Raw genomic sequence first — 13,970 nt, 5'->3', positions numbered from 1 at the left:
AGGAGAAAAGCTCTTCAGATTAATAAGTTCCTATTTGGGCTGGAGGTGTGGGCGTTGGTGCAGAGTGCGGCAGTGAAAAACAGCGAGGTAAAACAACCTCTTGGGGGAACTAAATGATTTTATTGTGTCTCCAAGGGATAGGAATAAAAATGAAAACGGAATCCTCAACCCAATTGTACGGGAGGGGTCAACACTCACATCTCCAGCCCACGTATGGACCCATCGATCTGTAGTGCGTTCAAGCACGCTCTTAATGTGAATTCTTGCTGCGATAATAAATGTGACTTCCCTTGCTAAGTAATAGGCCCTGGTTTTGAAGTTATGGAAATGTAGCAAGTTGGTATTTTTCACATCTAGAAATAAATCTCATCTCTGAATTGAAGCCACACAGTAGCAGCCAGAATTCATGAGGGTGGTCAGTTATCATGCACCGTAGAAAACTATTATACTCTCAGTAGAGGGGGCACTTTTGAGACCATCACTAAATCCGAAGAATTATGCCTTTTATCATCACAACTCTGAAGGAATGTGTTTTAAAAAATCTGTTGAGAACACCTGGGCCCAAAACATATCTTCAATCTCCACATTATTTCTTTATCAGCAAGTACTAGTAGTAATCACCCTTGTTTTTTCATTATCCAATAGAAGCACTGGCGAAAACGTATGTACAGCTGAAACAAGGTTCTTACTCTCACTTCACAAATTGACCCCTCTCCTAGACTGCAAGTGGGCTTAGGGACTCAATGTTTTGGTGCCCGACTAGATGATATGGAAAGTATCATCAATGTGCTTTCTACAGTGGGCTTCAACACCAAATCGCATATATACATTTTCACTTTGATTTTAGGACTGAAAGAAGTACTGCAGAGTCAGCCCTCTCACCTCAAGATCACTACACTTTAGTTCTGAAGCTGCACTGATCATATAAAAAGATGTCAGTTTACCATTATACAAAATATTGGGTTGGTTCTGAGGACTCCCATCAAGAAACAGAGTGATCTAGTGCCATACAATTGTAAAAGCACTGAATGCTTAAACTGCAGTAGGTTTCATAGGGATTACTTTTCCAAGTGTCTACATGCTTTCCTTCTCTATTTTAGGACTAAAGCATGGTGTTGCAGTGTTTTGGAAAACACTTGATCAACACTCATAAAAACCAAGTTGACCGTAATTCTGCCCAATTGTGTACAAAAAGGGAGGGATATGTTCATGTCCCAACCCAATACTTGCAACAATGCCGGCAGTTAAAGTAGGGTATTTCATAGCCAGAGGGACATTTTCCCCAGACATGTTCCTGAATGGATATACTTTGAAGTATTTATGAAGCATACTTCTGAAGTCTTAAAAGAAACAATTCTTTCAAAGGCCTTGATCATCAGGTCTAACATTTTTCCCTTATGCATTAATAAGTGAAACTTTGCTAAATCGTTTGGCAGGGAGTGAGTCAATAAGTTTCAAATGTTACTACTTCCTGCACCCCATTACACATCTCTTTTTCTTCTACTGTTTAGACTGGGAAATCTGAGGGTACACCTATCAGTCAAACTCGTATTACCAGGGACCCCATAGAAGATAATGACTAGCGGCCGGATGCTGAAGATACTGATATTGCTGTTTTCACAAAGACTTCTTTAAAACAGAAATTAGCATTCTTCCTCGTTTTTTCAAATTGCCATTTGCAATTGAACTCCTTACCTATGGATATCAAGAGGTACCATGGTTTGCATCAGTTTGCGGTTCCTACTGAAAATAGGTTTTCTGCCTTAGCCGGTTTACATCAGAATGATTGACTGTGTCCCCCTGATCCTCACCTGAGTAGCTTTAGGGACAGTTCTCCAGTTCTCAGGCTATCACTGGCAGGGTCAAATGAGCCTCTACTGTCAAAAGATATGGGAGCGACACTTAGTATCCTTGGTTGGAATGTTGCAGGGATAAGGGATAAATTACATGACTCGGACTGGCTTAATTTCGCTACTCAGTTTGATGTTCATGTGCTGCAGGAGACTTGGGCCCGGGAGCCAGTAGTATAGGATGGGTATGAGGGTTATAATGTAGCAGCAATCCCTTCTCCTGGCCACAGTATGCCAGGAGGTCTGTCCCTTTTGATCTGTATTTCTAAATAGCTAAAGGTTGTTCCCATTCTCTTCAGTCATGCCGGGATTGAGATATTATGGGTGATCTCCTCACAGGTACATTTTTATAACTCAGGTAGGGAACTTGGTTGTCAGATCAAGGTATTATTTCAAGTATTATCAATTTTAGAAGCCGGGCCATTTGCATATCTAAAGGTTTTTAATGTTATTTTGGCCGTGGACATTAATGTCAAGTTAGGTTCATATCAAAATGGAGGCAATCCTTTTATAGTTGGATCTCTCTCTCTTACCACACCTATTTCAGACTTTGGGGGGCAGGTGATACATGAAGCCCTTGGCCATGAGGGCCTGTGTAATGTGATGTCTGGGGAGGCGGTTTGAAGAAGGACTTACCCACATTTGTTGGGTGGGGGAAAGGAACGATAATTGATTATGTCTTTATATCCAGGTCTTTTGAGAGTTTTGTGAGCCGAGGAGCTGTACACAATACTGTATTTAGTGATCATAACCAAATTAAAATTAGGGTGACAGCTCCCTCAGGTTTCAGCCCAGATACTGCCCCAGGTTTGACAGGTATAACGACCAAAGATGAGGGTAAAAGGATTCAATGGCGTAACCTTCCTATCCCAACCCTATTTGAGACTGTTGCCGGATCCAACCTAAAACTTATTGATGAACATTGGTTAGTCATCGACTTTCTACCTGTAGTGATCCTGGAGGCCTTTTTTCAACTGAATGTTTCTACTAATACCATTATGAGGAAACTAGGGGGCCGGGGCCAAGCCATACAACATGGCTGGTTTGATAAAACCTGTAGAGTGGCCAACAACCAACTCTGGGAGGTCCTGAACGCAAGGCCTCGTAACCAAGAGGCCAGAATAGTGGCAAAGAAGGGTTATAAGTAGGCAATTAAGAAGCGACAAGCGGAGCTCAAAGAGGCTTCTTGGGAGCAATGAATGTTTACTTGTGATTCTCGGGACTCGATGGGTTTGTGGGCCATGGTTAATGGCAGGCAACCAACCTTGACCACTCCAGATGATATTGGCTCCACTATAAGACCAGGGCAATGGGTATCCCATTTTAAAAAGGTTTATGCTCTCGGTTTATATGCACTTTAGGCATTGGATGAGAATACTGATCTCTATCTATTGGAGATAAGGTTTGACCTGGATGAGATCTAGGAGGCAACACAGGTTAGCCCGTCTAATAAAGCTCCTGGCCCAGGTGGGATACCGGTGGATCTTTATAAAGTCGAGTCCTATTTTTGGGCCCCCATTCTAACAAATGTTCTGAATGCTGTTGTTTAGCTTGGTCTCCCTTTGTCTTGGAAAGCGGCAGTTATAGTACACGTTTTTAAAAAGGGAAACAGACAAGATCCTACATGCCATAGACCCATCCGTTTGCTTAATTCTGTAGTGAAAATGGTGGGCAGCATTATATCACAGTGTGTACAATTGTGGGTGCAATCACATACATATTCTTTGTTCAATCCAGTATGGGTCTCAAAAAGGAAAAGGTACTATGGAACAGTGCTTGAACCTCAATCTCATAATAGGGAAATATGTATTTGCTAAGCAAGGGACTATTTACCTTATGTTTTTGGACCGGAGTTGCGCCTTTGACTGGGTGATTAGGTCAAAGCTATTGGTCAAATTTGCTGACGTTAGGGTTTCCTACTGCATTGATCAATTTTTTAAGGGCACTGAACTCAGATGCGAATGTATCAGAAAGATACGGCATGGGTGGGGAATGTTCTGAATCTTTTTCGCTTCCGCATAGGGTTAGACAGGGATGTGTACTGGCACCACTGCATATTCTTTACATCAATGGTCTGAACACTTATTTAGTCGCACATGAGAAAGATATGGCCATGGTAAAATCAATTCCTGTACCTTCCTTACTCTACGTGGATAACGCAGTGCTGATGGCCCAAATAGCAAATTGGCTCAAAATGCTTGTTGACCTTTCTGTTAACTTTATGGAAGGGTTGGAGGTGAACAGCAGTAAAACACACTACATGGTATGCGGGATGAAAAACGCTAAAACTAGAACTATTGTTATTAAAGGTAATCGAGCCACTAGGGTGCCCGATTACGCTTATTTGGGGGTTACTTTTGATTACTTGAACTGGCACACATGTTTATCAAAAAGGTGTTCCTGCTTTCCTTTAGCCTGAAGTGCCCTTTTTAGATTTTCCAAACAGGTTGGTAACAAACTCATGCTACCACTCTTGCACATATATAAAATGAAATGCCTACCTGTACTTTTGTTTGGTGCAGCTATCTGGGGATATCACAATGGTAAGCCTTACGGCAAGAGGAGAATCGTTTCTGTAGGCGGCTGTTGGGTTTGCCTCCCAATAGCTTGTCCTTATTTGTAAATGAATAATTGGGCCTGGACTATGTGGAGGATTAGCTGGCTCCCGTGCTATTGTGGATCTCTGTGTGGTCTGGAGATCACACAGGATTTAACAGGGAAGTGATCGAGGTGTGTCTAGTCTCAGAATTCGATGGCTGAGTTATGCGGAGTCAGTTGCTCGCACCTTGGGCTGCCCGATCTGTTTTATAAGCCGTATCTCCTCAGTAAGAAGGATAGAAGAGTAATTGGGTATCAGTTTTTACAGTATCTAAAGGATGTCGATGAGATAGCAGGTGATTTAATTAGGGAAGCCGGGTTTAGGCACCTTTGTTGCAAATATAGGCCTTCTATGAGAAAGGTGGCTTTTATCAATGGGAAGGCATGATTTCCAGGATAACCAGGTCAAGGCAAGCCACACTTCACACTTGTATTCGTCGATAACAGAATCCCACATATTTTCTCTTCCGTCTCTTATTAGACTGCCAGAGGGGCAGTTATAGCAAACTCTTCTCCACATCAATGAGAATTACTCTTCGAGAGAAAATACCAGCCTCTTTTTTGCAATTAAGAGTTTGCTGGAAAAGGAATGAAAAATGCCACAATCCTCTGTAATGTACTTGGGATAGAAGCAATCCAATCAATACATTCTTCATGAGGACCATCCAAAATACTTCAGGTAACTGTTTTTAAATGGTCTAATGACATCTTTTAAACCTTTAAGCAGGGCATTCAGGTATGGTGGCAGGCAGAAATAAAAAGGAGTGGTTGTAAGGGGAAACACTGCTTTCTCTTTATGCCCTATGAGAGAAGGTCTGATGGGCTGCAACTCGTAGTGAGAAAATACAAGACAAAGAAAACTATCCATGGTAGAACACTGGAGTTTAGCCTCTTCACATCACTAGATGCATGGCAGACACAACAAAAATGGGATGGATGGGTATACTTATTGCTGTACTAAGTGCATGTCTATGCTATGCTAAATGTACTGAAGATTTCCAAAGTGAGTAGGGGGCAATCAAAGCATAGAATTCTAAACAAAATGTGCTAAAGAAGCCCAGCTTGTCTCCTTTGTCTTAAGAGCTATCAAACTTAACTCTATAAATGTTGCTTAGTTCATCAACTGTCTTTCTCTCACCCCCTTCTTTTATTGGGTCTTTACATAATGATTGATCTATAAATGTAGGGGTAAGGGAGAAGCTCCATCTTTGCAGACCTTTCCAGATACTTACTGTTATGTGCAGCCTCTGCGACAAATTACCTGCTCCTCTGCCAAGTATGCAGAACTCATAGCTGCGCTCTTTTCTGGGGCACGCAGCTAATCAAACCAACATTCATATCCATTAACTGCATCTACACACCAGGTGATTTCCTAATACCTTTTCATTGTCCCTTAAGGTCTTTGAAGCATTCTGTTTGACCAATGAGTTTGAGATACAACAGCTGGCTTTCTCTACGGGTCAGCATTACACAGAGATTTGCAAGAGCCTTGCATTGATGTAATGAAAGTTTTACTTGTTACATCATCATTTAGCCTGTTGAGGATCAACATCACACAACCAGACAGGGACAACCTTATCCATGCAACGATCGAGGCCATGGTAGTGTGTGTACTCCTGACTAAATCTTTTGGGTAGCCTTGCTACCTGTTTTATCAATACTGTGTGAACCTCAGCAAAATATATGTCAAGGCAATTTCATTCAAAGTATCAGTTATATGAATACAAAATCATCTGTGATACTTAGGGGCTATGCACTGGAATAAACAAAATACTGTATGCATTATCAAGGTGTTCTTTGGGGATTAGGAAATCAAGTTTCACATCACTTTTTAGAAAAATGGTATATATAATCTTTTTTATTTAACACTCCAATGCCATTATCTCATCTTTACTGGAATGAGACTAGTCATTAAAATATAGGCAAAGTAAAGATAAAAGGAAAAAAAAACAAAGAACACTACCTGGAGAACAGATATTTTATTGCTCAGCGTTCATACAACTGCACACCTTCAGCCAATTTCTTTCACAGCTTCACAATGCTTATGTACATCAAATAAATCTTCATCTTGCGCTTATTCCCTAAAAAGGTATCATGTAACATTCAGAAAAGAATACTCAGCCAGGCTTTGTTATCTGCAGCAATAATGTAGGGCCTCCAGGGTACGCCTGGAAAGTAGTGCATTTCTCTGAAAAAAACAAACATCCCCGAAAAAAAAATAAAACACTAAACGGCTCTTTATTTGTTGAAACAGTGGTAATGATTCCTGCACAAAATAACATACTGTTCATAGATTTGACTGCTTCTCCTTAGATGAATTCAAGTAAAAAATTAATTTCATAACAGGGGCAAGGTTTGAATAGCTATGCTTATCTGAAAATCTATATGCTATATACTTTCCACTTAGCTTTTTCTTACCTCTTTTTCTCATTCACCATTTTCAGAGTTTATCATCCTTGGACTTTCCGGGAATAACTTGGCGGTACATCTCAGTAAGTGAAAGGCAGGGCTATGTAATGTAAGATTTGCAGAAGAGCTCAACTAATAGAGACAGACTGAATTTTCAGTTTGCAAGTGTGAAATTTATTTTAAATGTGCACACACTTCAGTTCCCAATAACTAAAAATAAAAACACAGAAAACCTCTATGAAGGAGCAACACAATTGTGCTTCAGAAAGTGTCAGAAACATCTGTGAAAAGGATACCATAAGGAACATAAAAAATATATTAGATCATGGTAACCACTTTAATAAATTGGTTGCCAATGTTGCCTTTTTTTAATCATTTTCTCAAAAGGGGAGTCTTTATTACTAATCGTTCCTAAATGTTTAGGAAAGCAAAGGAAATCCTAAAGAAGTAATCTGAGTGATCAACCCAGAAACAGATCATATTTTGTTGACTTTATATAAATCCAAAGTATAAAAATTATTGAGGGTTCAGTCGAACAGCATTATGGTGAAAATAATCCATGCAATACAAATTTCTAAATAACGTTATAGGTTAAATTGCTTCTTTTTTTAGAAAGACATTCATTCTGTATTCTTGAACAGTGGTGTCACCACCATGGGTCCTAGCCTGTTTCACACATACATATTTTAAAGCACTTTTGGGCAATTGCTGAACCTTGGGTCTCTATTAACTGAGCTCTGCTGACATTTAAGTTATAGTAGCCTCAGCTAGTATAATTTCTTCCTTGTCCAAAGCCAGATTGATTATACTGATAGCCTCCATGTTGAAAATGTTGCTCAAACTGACCACCTTGATTATAGTTTTGGCTACCTCTTCCCCAGCTACCTCCTTGGCCTCCACGTGCACCTCGGCCGCCACGACCACCGCGGTCACCACGGTCACCACGGTTTCCTCCACGCCCACCTCCTCTGTCATTTTGGTGACTATTGTCTTGATATCGGTTGTCTTGCTGGTATCCTCCACCTTGGTATCCACTTCCAGAGTAAGAGGTGGGCTGATATCCACCATAGCCACCTCCTTGATAACCTCCTCCTTGATAGCCCGCTCCTTGGTAACCTCCTCCTTGATAGCCTCCTCCACCCCCACCCCCACCATGATAGCCCCCAGTTTGGTGGCTAGCGTCTTGATAACCACTTCCACCACCGTCAGTCCAACCTCCTTGTACTTTACTTCCTCTCCCTCCACCTCGACCTCCATGGTCATAGCTGCCACGGTTGCTTCCTCCACTGCTACCACGTCCACCTCCATGATCATAACTTCCACGTCCACCATATGACTGATCGTAGCTGCCTCTACCACCCCCTCCTCCTCTTCCACCGCCTTGCTGTTGTTGTCCTTCTGGCCTCTTTTGCCAGGGTGGCATCTCAGGAGGTGGAGCTTCAATCTCATTTGGTCTTCCACCTCTATCGGGCACTCTACCCATTAATACCTGCAAAAAAAGAAATGGAAGACCTCAACACTAGAGCATTTCAATGTCAAACGTTTTAAAGAAAAACAAATAGAAAACATTATATTCATAAGGTTGTAAACATTTCAAAACCAATATTGGTTTGAAAGCAGAGAAAATATTGCTAGTTTGTCGCATCAAAAATCACAGAAAATTAACAAACCCATTTATAAATATTAGAAAGCATCTGGATGTTATAACCCTACAGTTAAAAAGACGTGTGGCAAAAACAAACTAAACGTAAGAACAGAATCCCTTACAGATCGTCAAATGTAAAATATCAGCTAGTTAGCTGTGATGATTTTCTAAACAAGTGTTTATCCACATTATTATGTATTTTATTTTGAACTTACACTGAATATACCTTCCATTCCTTGAGTGATAGTTTAGTTTATTTCCTATGTTTTGCACATTTCAATAGCATAGCCGTAATTACTCATGTCAATGGAATGACAAATGTAAAACTGAATTGCCTAAACTTGCTATCCCAAATAAAACCACGATTGCAGAGCAAATTAACAAATGCAACCAGAACAAGGAACACCTGTACAGTTGTGACCAGTGAGAACATTGGAAAACAACCATTGACCAATGTAATAAATGTATCTTTTGTGTGGGTAAAACGGTTTCTGGAGGTCTGTCAAGAAGAACAGATGAGGTACCACATAGGAAGCAATAGTGCAAATATCTACCACAGACGTGAAGGGAAGAACCAGTAGATTCCCTCACACAAACTGCATAGGTGCATCATTTGAAAGAGCAGTATAAAATGTCATCACTATACTCAGAAAGCAGCTGAAAAGAGAGGAGGTACACCAGGGATGATCGCTAAAGCTTAAGACTATAAGCCCACCATGGTGAAGAAGAAAGATTTTAACTAACAGTGCTTTGAAAACAGAAAAATATGATTGTGGGCCAGTTGTTGACTGTGGGGTGTGCAATGAGGATACAGAGATATGTGATTACTGTGTATACAGCTGGTTAAATAGCAGAAGCACTTTCATCACACTCCTACCCAGAGACAGTGGCTGTAGTGGAAGATATCCAATATATATTTTTTTTAATCCAAAACTTCTCCTGGAACCTAACAGGCTTAGAATATGAATTCAGACTTGTCTAACTCTATTCCAGAAGGTTTTATAGTTATATATGTTTATTGTAAGAAACGGATGGGCAGTGGAGTAGGGGTATGGGCGGTTAGAGAAGAATTAATACTTCATTTGTTCACGAGGTTAAGGAATAGGAAATAGAGGCTCTTAGACAGCAGAGCTCCATGGTTATTGGGGTCAAAGAACAAGTTACTTACCGTCGGTAACGATGTATCTGTAAGAAACATTAGTTAGTTAGATTCCTCACCTTAGAATATCCCCAGGCGTCAGGCTGGATCCGGAAAGATTTTTCGTCAGCAATACCCCTTGCGCGTCGCTAGGCGTCGTCTGCGGTTCCGCGTCCGTCGTTGGCATCGTGCGCCGGAATGACGTCGGAGTACTTAGACGCCGCCCTTACGCGCTGACGTCAGTTCTTCTACATAGCTTTCCGCGCCAGGAGCGCATAGCCATGCAAGAGACCGACACTGGTGCCAAAAAATCTAGGGCCCTAGAAAGGATAGCCTTAACCCTAGATGCCGGTTCGCAGAACGGGGAGGATGGGTGGGGCGGTGAGGATTCTAATTAATTAATGTTTCTTACAGATACATCGTTACCGAAGGTAAGTAACTTGTTTATCTGAAAGAAACACGTTAGTTAGATTCCTCACCTTAGAATAGATACCCCAGCAATACCAACCCCGGTGGTGGGTCTGCGAACCAAGATCACACCAGAAAGTCCTGGAGAACAGAACGGCCAAAGAAGCCGTCTCTCTGGACTTGGCTGTCCAGGCAATAATGCTTGGCAAACGTGTGCAGCGAAGCCCACGTCGCCGCCTGACAGATGTCCTGCAAGGGAACTCCCCATCCCAGGGCAGTAGTCGCCGCTGTGGCCAGGGTGGAATGGGCTCTCAGCCCTATAGGAGGGTCCTTTTTAGCCAAGGAGTAACAAGCTTTTATACTCAATACAACCCACCGCGAGATGGTCCGCTTGTGTACTGCCCTTCCCTTCTTAGCACCCACGTATCCAACAAAAAGCTGGTCGTCCACCCGGAATTGTTTGGTGTGGTCCAAATAAAAGGACAGCGCCCATTTTGGGTCCAGACGGTGGAGCCTCTCTACCGCTTTCGAAGGATGCGGAGGCGGAAAGAAGGTGGGCGACATGACGGATTGCCCGATGTGAAAGGGAGTCACCACTTTCGGAAGAAAGGAAGGACGAGTCCGGAGGACAACCTTGTCCGGATGAACAGAAAGAAAAGGGGGCTTAGACGATAGAGCCTGGAGCTCACTAACCCGTCTAGCCGAGGTGATAGCTACCAGGAAAGCAGTCTTAAGAGTCAGAAGACAAATGGGACAATTGTGAAGAGGCTCAAAGGGAGCGCACATCAGAAAAGTCAAGACTAGATTCAAATCCCACTGAGGCATTACGAAGAAGGAAACATGTGAGTAATGCCCTTGAGGAAACGAGAAACAACAGGGGATTTGAAAAGAGAAGGCTGATCAGGAAGCCGTAAGAAACAGAGATAGCTGAAAGATAACCTTTAAACGTGCCCAGAGCAGAGCCCTGCTGGGCCAGAGAAAGAAGAAAGAGGAGAACCTCAGTAAGAGGGGCGGAAAGGGGATCCACAGTCTTTGCTGTGCACCATGCCACAAATTTGTTCCACCTGCAGGCGTATACCGTTTTTGTGGAGGGACGCCTGGCTGCCAAAATAACATCACAGACTTCAGGAGGCAAGTCAAATGGCATCAACTGTCACCACTCAATCTCCACGCATGGAGGTGGAGACTGGACAGGTTCGGGTGGAGGACCGTCCCCTGCTGCTGCGACAGAAGGTCCTCCTGAAGAGGCAGTCGTATCGGGGGGGTCGATTGACACTCTGAGTAGCTTGGGATACCAGTACCTTCTTGCCCAATCCGGAGCCACTAAGATGACTTCGGCCCGGTCGCGCCTGATCTTCAGCACTCTGGGCAGAAGTGGTATAGGCGGAAAGGCATACAACAGACCGCAACTCCACTCACGACGAAAGGCGTCCCCGAGCGAGTGCCGCCTTGGAAACTCCAACGCGCAGAACTGCTGACATTGCGCGTTCTCTTCGGTGGCGAATAGATCTAACCAAGGCTCTCCCCATTGCCGAAAGAGACCTTGCGCCACGTCCGAGTTCAGACGTCATTCGTGATCCATCATGCACCGGCGGCTGAGTTCGACCGCTCTGGCGTTCAGAGAGCCCGCCAGATGTTGAACCACTAGGGTGATGTCCTGGTGTTCCAGCCATGTCCAGAGGCGCAGAGCCTCCTGACAAAGGGTTGTTTGTTGCAATACCACATGGCGGTGGTGTTGTCCGTGAACCCCTGCACGACACTTCCCCGGACAGAGGGAAGGAAGGCTTTCAGTGCAAGCCGGGTCGCTCTCCGCTCCAAAAGGTTGATATGGAGTTGAGTCTCCGCCGGAGACCAGAGTCCTCTGATCTCCGCCTCTCCCATATGGCCCCCCCATCCCAGGAGGGACGCGTCCGTCACTACTACGTGCTCCGGTTGGGGTAGGGAGAGGCATCTGCCGCTGACCCAATCGCGGTCCGTGAGCCACCACTGTAATTGTTTCGCAGTGCCCTCCGAGATCAAGACATGGTCGGACAGGTTGTCTCGATGCTGGGCCCACTGAAACTTCAGGTCCCACTGCAGAGCCCGCATTCGCCACCTGGCGTAATGCACCAACAGGATGCAGGAGGCCATCAGCCCCAGAAGCCGCAGCACCAACCTGATCGAAACCCAGGATAGAGACCGAAAGATGGGAATCAGAGCCTGAATATCCCGGACCCGCTGTTCCGGAGGATAAGCCCGGAACTGCGCCGAATCCAGAACCGCTCAAATGAAGAGGAGCTTCTGGGAGGGTCTCAGGTGTGACTTCGGCACGTTAATGGAGAACCCCAGCAAATGCAGGAGGTCGGCCGTAGTCTGGAGGTGGGGGACGACTTGCTGGGGCGAGCCCGCCTTCTACAGCCAGTCGTCGTGATAGGGCTGCGACCACCGCCATCACTTTTGTGAACACCCGAGGGGCACTGGTGAGGCCGAAGGGGAGCACGGTGAACTGAAAGTGCTCCTGACCTACCGTGAACCGCAGGTAACGCCGGTGGGCCGGTAGGACGGGGATGTGAAAATAGGCGTCCTGCAAGTCCCAACGCGACCATCCAGTCTCCAGGGTCGAGGGCAGCCAGAACCTGAGCTAAAGTTAGCATCTTGAACCGTTCCTTCCGGAGGAAGGTGTTGACGCTCCTGAGGTCCAAGATAGGGCGTAGGCCCCCTTTGCCCTTCTTGGGAACCAGAAAATAGTGGGAATAGCAACCACGGCCTACTTCTTGACCAGGAACGCGCTCGACGGCCTCCTTGGCCAAGAGGGCCCTAACTTCCTCCCGCAGAAGATTCAAGTGATCCTCCGATATACGGTGGCACTGCGGTGGCATGACTGGAGGGGTCATCTCGAAGGGGAGAGAGTAGCCCCTTCGGACGATTTGCAGCACCCACCTGTCCGAAGTGATGGTGCGCCAGTGGAGCAGGTGATGGCGAACTCTGCCGCCCACTGGCGTGGAATGGGCCTGAAAGCTCGGACTAGGAGGGCTTTGAGGCGGATGCTGCCGGGGTGGATGTGGACTGACCGCGTTGTCCTCTAGTACCGCCACGGCGGAACCCACGACCGCGTGCAGGTTGGTTCTGCGGCCGGTGGCTAGGCGGGCGTGAGGAGGCGCCCCTTCCTTGGCCACGAAAGGGGCGAAAGGCGGAAGTGTGCGGCCGTGGGGCCGAGAGACCCAAGGACGTGGCCGTAGCCCGGGAGTCCTTAAAACGAGCCAGCGCACTATCTGCCTTCTCACCCAAAAAGGGCGAGCGCCATCAAAGGGCATATCCATGAGGGTACTCTGGACATCCCCCAAAAGAGACGTGGACCTCAGCCAGGCGTGGCGCCGGAGCGCCACCGTGGTGGAAATCGCCCTACCCAGCGAGTCCGTGGTGTCAAGTCCACACCGTATGGCATGTCGCGCTGCATCTCGCCCGTCAGCAAGTGCCTGGGAGAGACGTGTCCGGGCCTCCTCCGGACACAGTGGCAGCACGTCCTCCACTGCATCCCACAGAGAGTGGGAGAAACGGTCCAAGAGGCAAGCGGTGTTCAAAGACCGCAGGCCCAAGCTCAGGGAAGAGAACAGTTTCTTTCCGAACTGTTCCAGCCTCTTGGATTCCCGATCCGGAGGAGCGGACGGGAAGGAGGATTGGGAAGTGGAGGCCTGGATAACCAGGCTCTCGGGGGTGGGGTGTTGGGACAGGAAACTGGGGTCACCCGGAGCAGGGCGGTGGCGCCGGGCCACGTTCCGATCCACAGGAGGAACTGTGGAGGGCTTGGACCAAGTGCCCTGCAGAACGTCGATGAGGGCCTCATTGAACTGCAGAAGAAGCTCTGTGGAGCTTGCTGACGGTTGAAGCACCTCTGTGAGCATATTAGTCCTCACGGCCACAGCAGGCAACTCGAGCCCCAGGG

The 13,970-nt window shown here is 45.7% G+C and overlaps 1 protein-coding gene across 1 annotated transcript in view; it reads right to left on the bottom strand.

Moving 5' to 3' along the window:
* Nucleotides 1-6,412: 6,412 nt before the first annotated feature.
* The window catches only part of TSLIG3A (tRNA splicing ligase complex subunit 3A), a 481,344-nt gene continuing 473,786 nt past the window's right edge, over nt 6,413-13,970 (bottom strand). Inside the window, exon 8 of the mRNA XM_085612194.1 lies at nt 6,413-8,346. Coding sequence (XP_085468320.1) covers nt 7,621-8,346 — 726 coding nt within the window. The 3' untranslated portion in view covers nt 6,413-7,620. The remainder of the gene's footprint in view (nt 8,347-13,970) is intronic.

The sequence above is a fragment of the Triturus cristatus genome, chromosome 6 (genome assembly GCF_964204655.1).
Source record: "Triturus cristatus chromosome 6, aTriCri1.1, whole genome shotgun sequence".
Classification (NCBI taxonomy): domain Eukaryota; kingdom Metazoa; phylum Chordata; class Amphibia; order Caudata; family Salamandridae; genus Triturus; species Triturus cristatus.
Note: the sequence above shows the minus strand (reverse complement) of the source record. Positions and strands in the feature narration are given on the sequence as shown.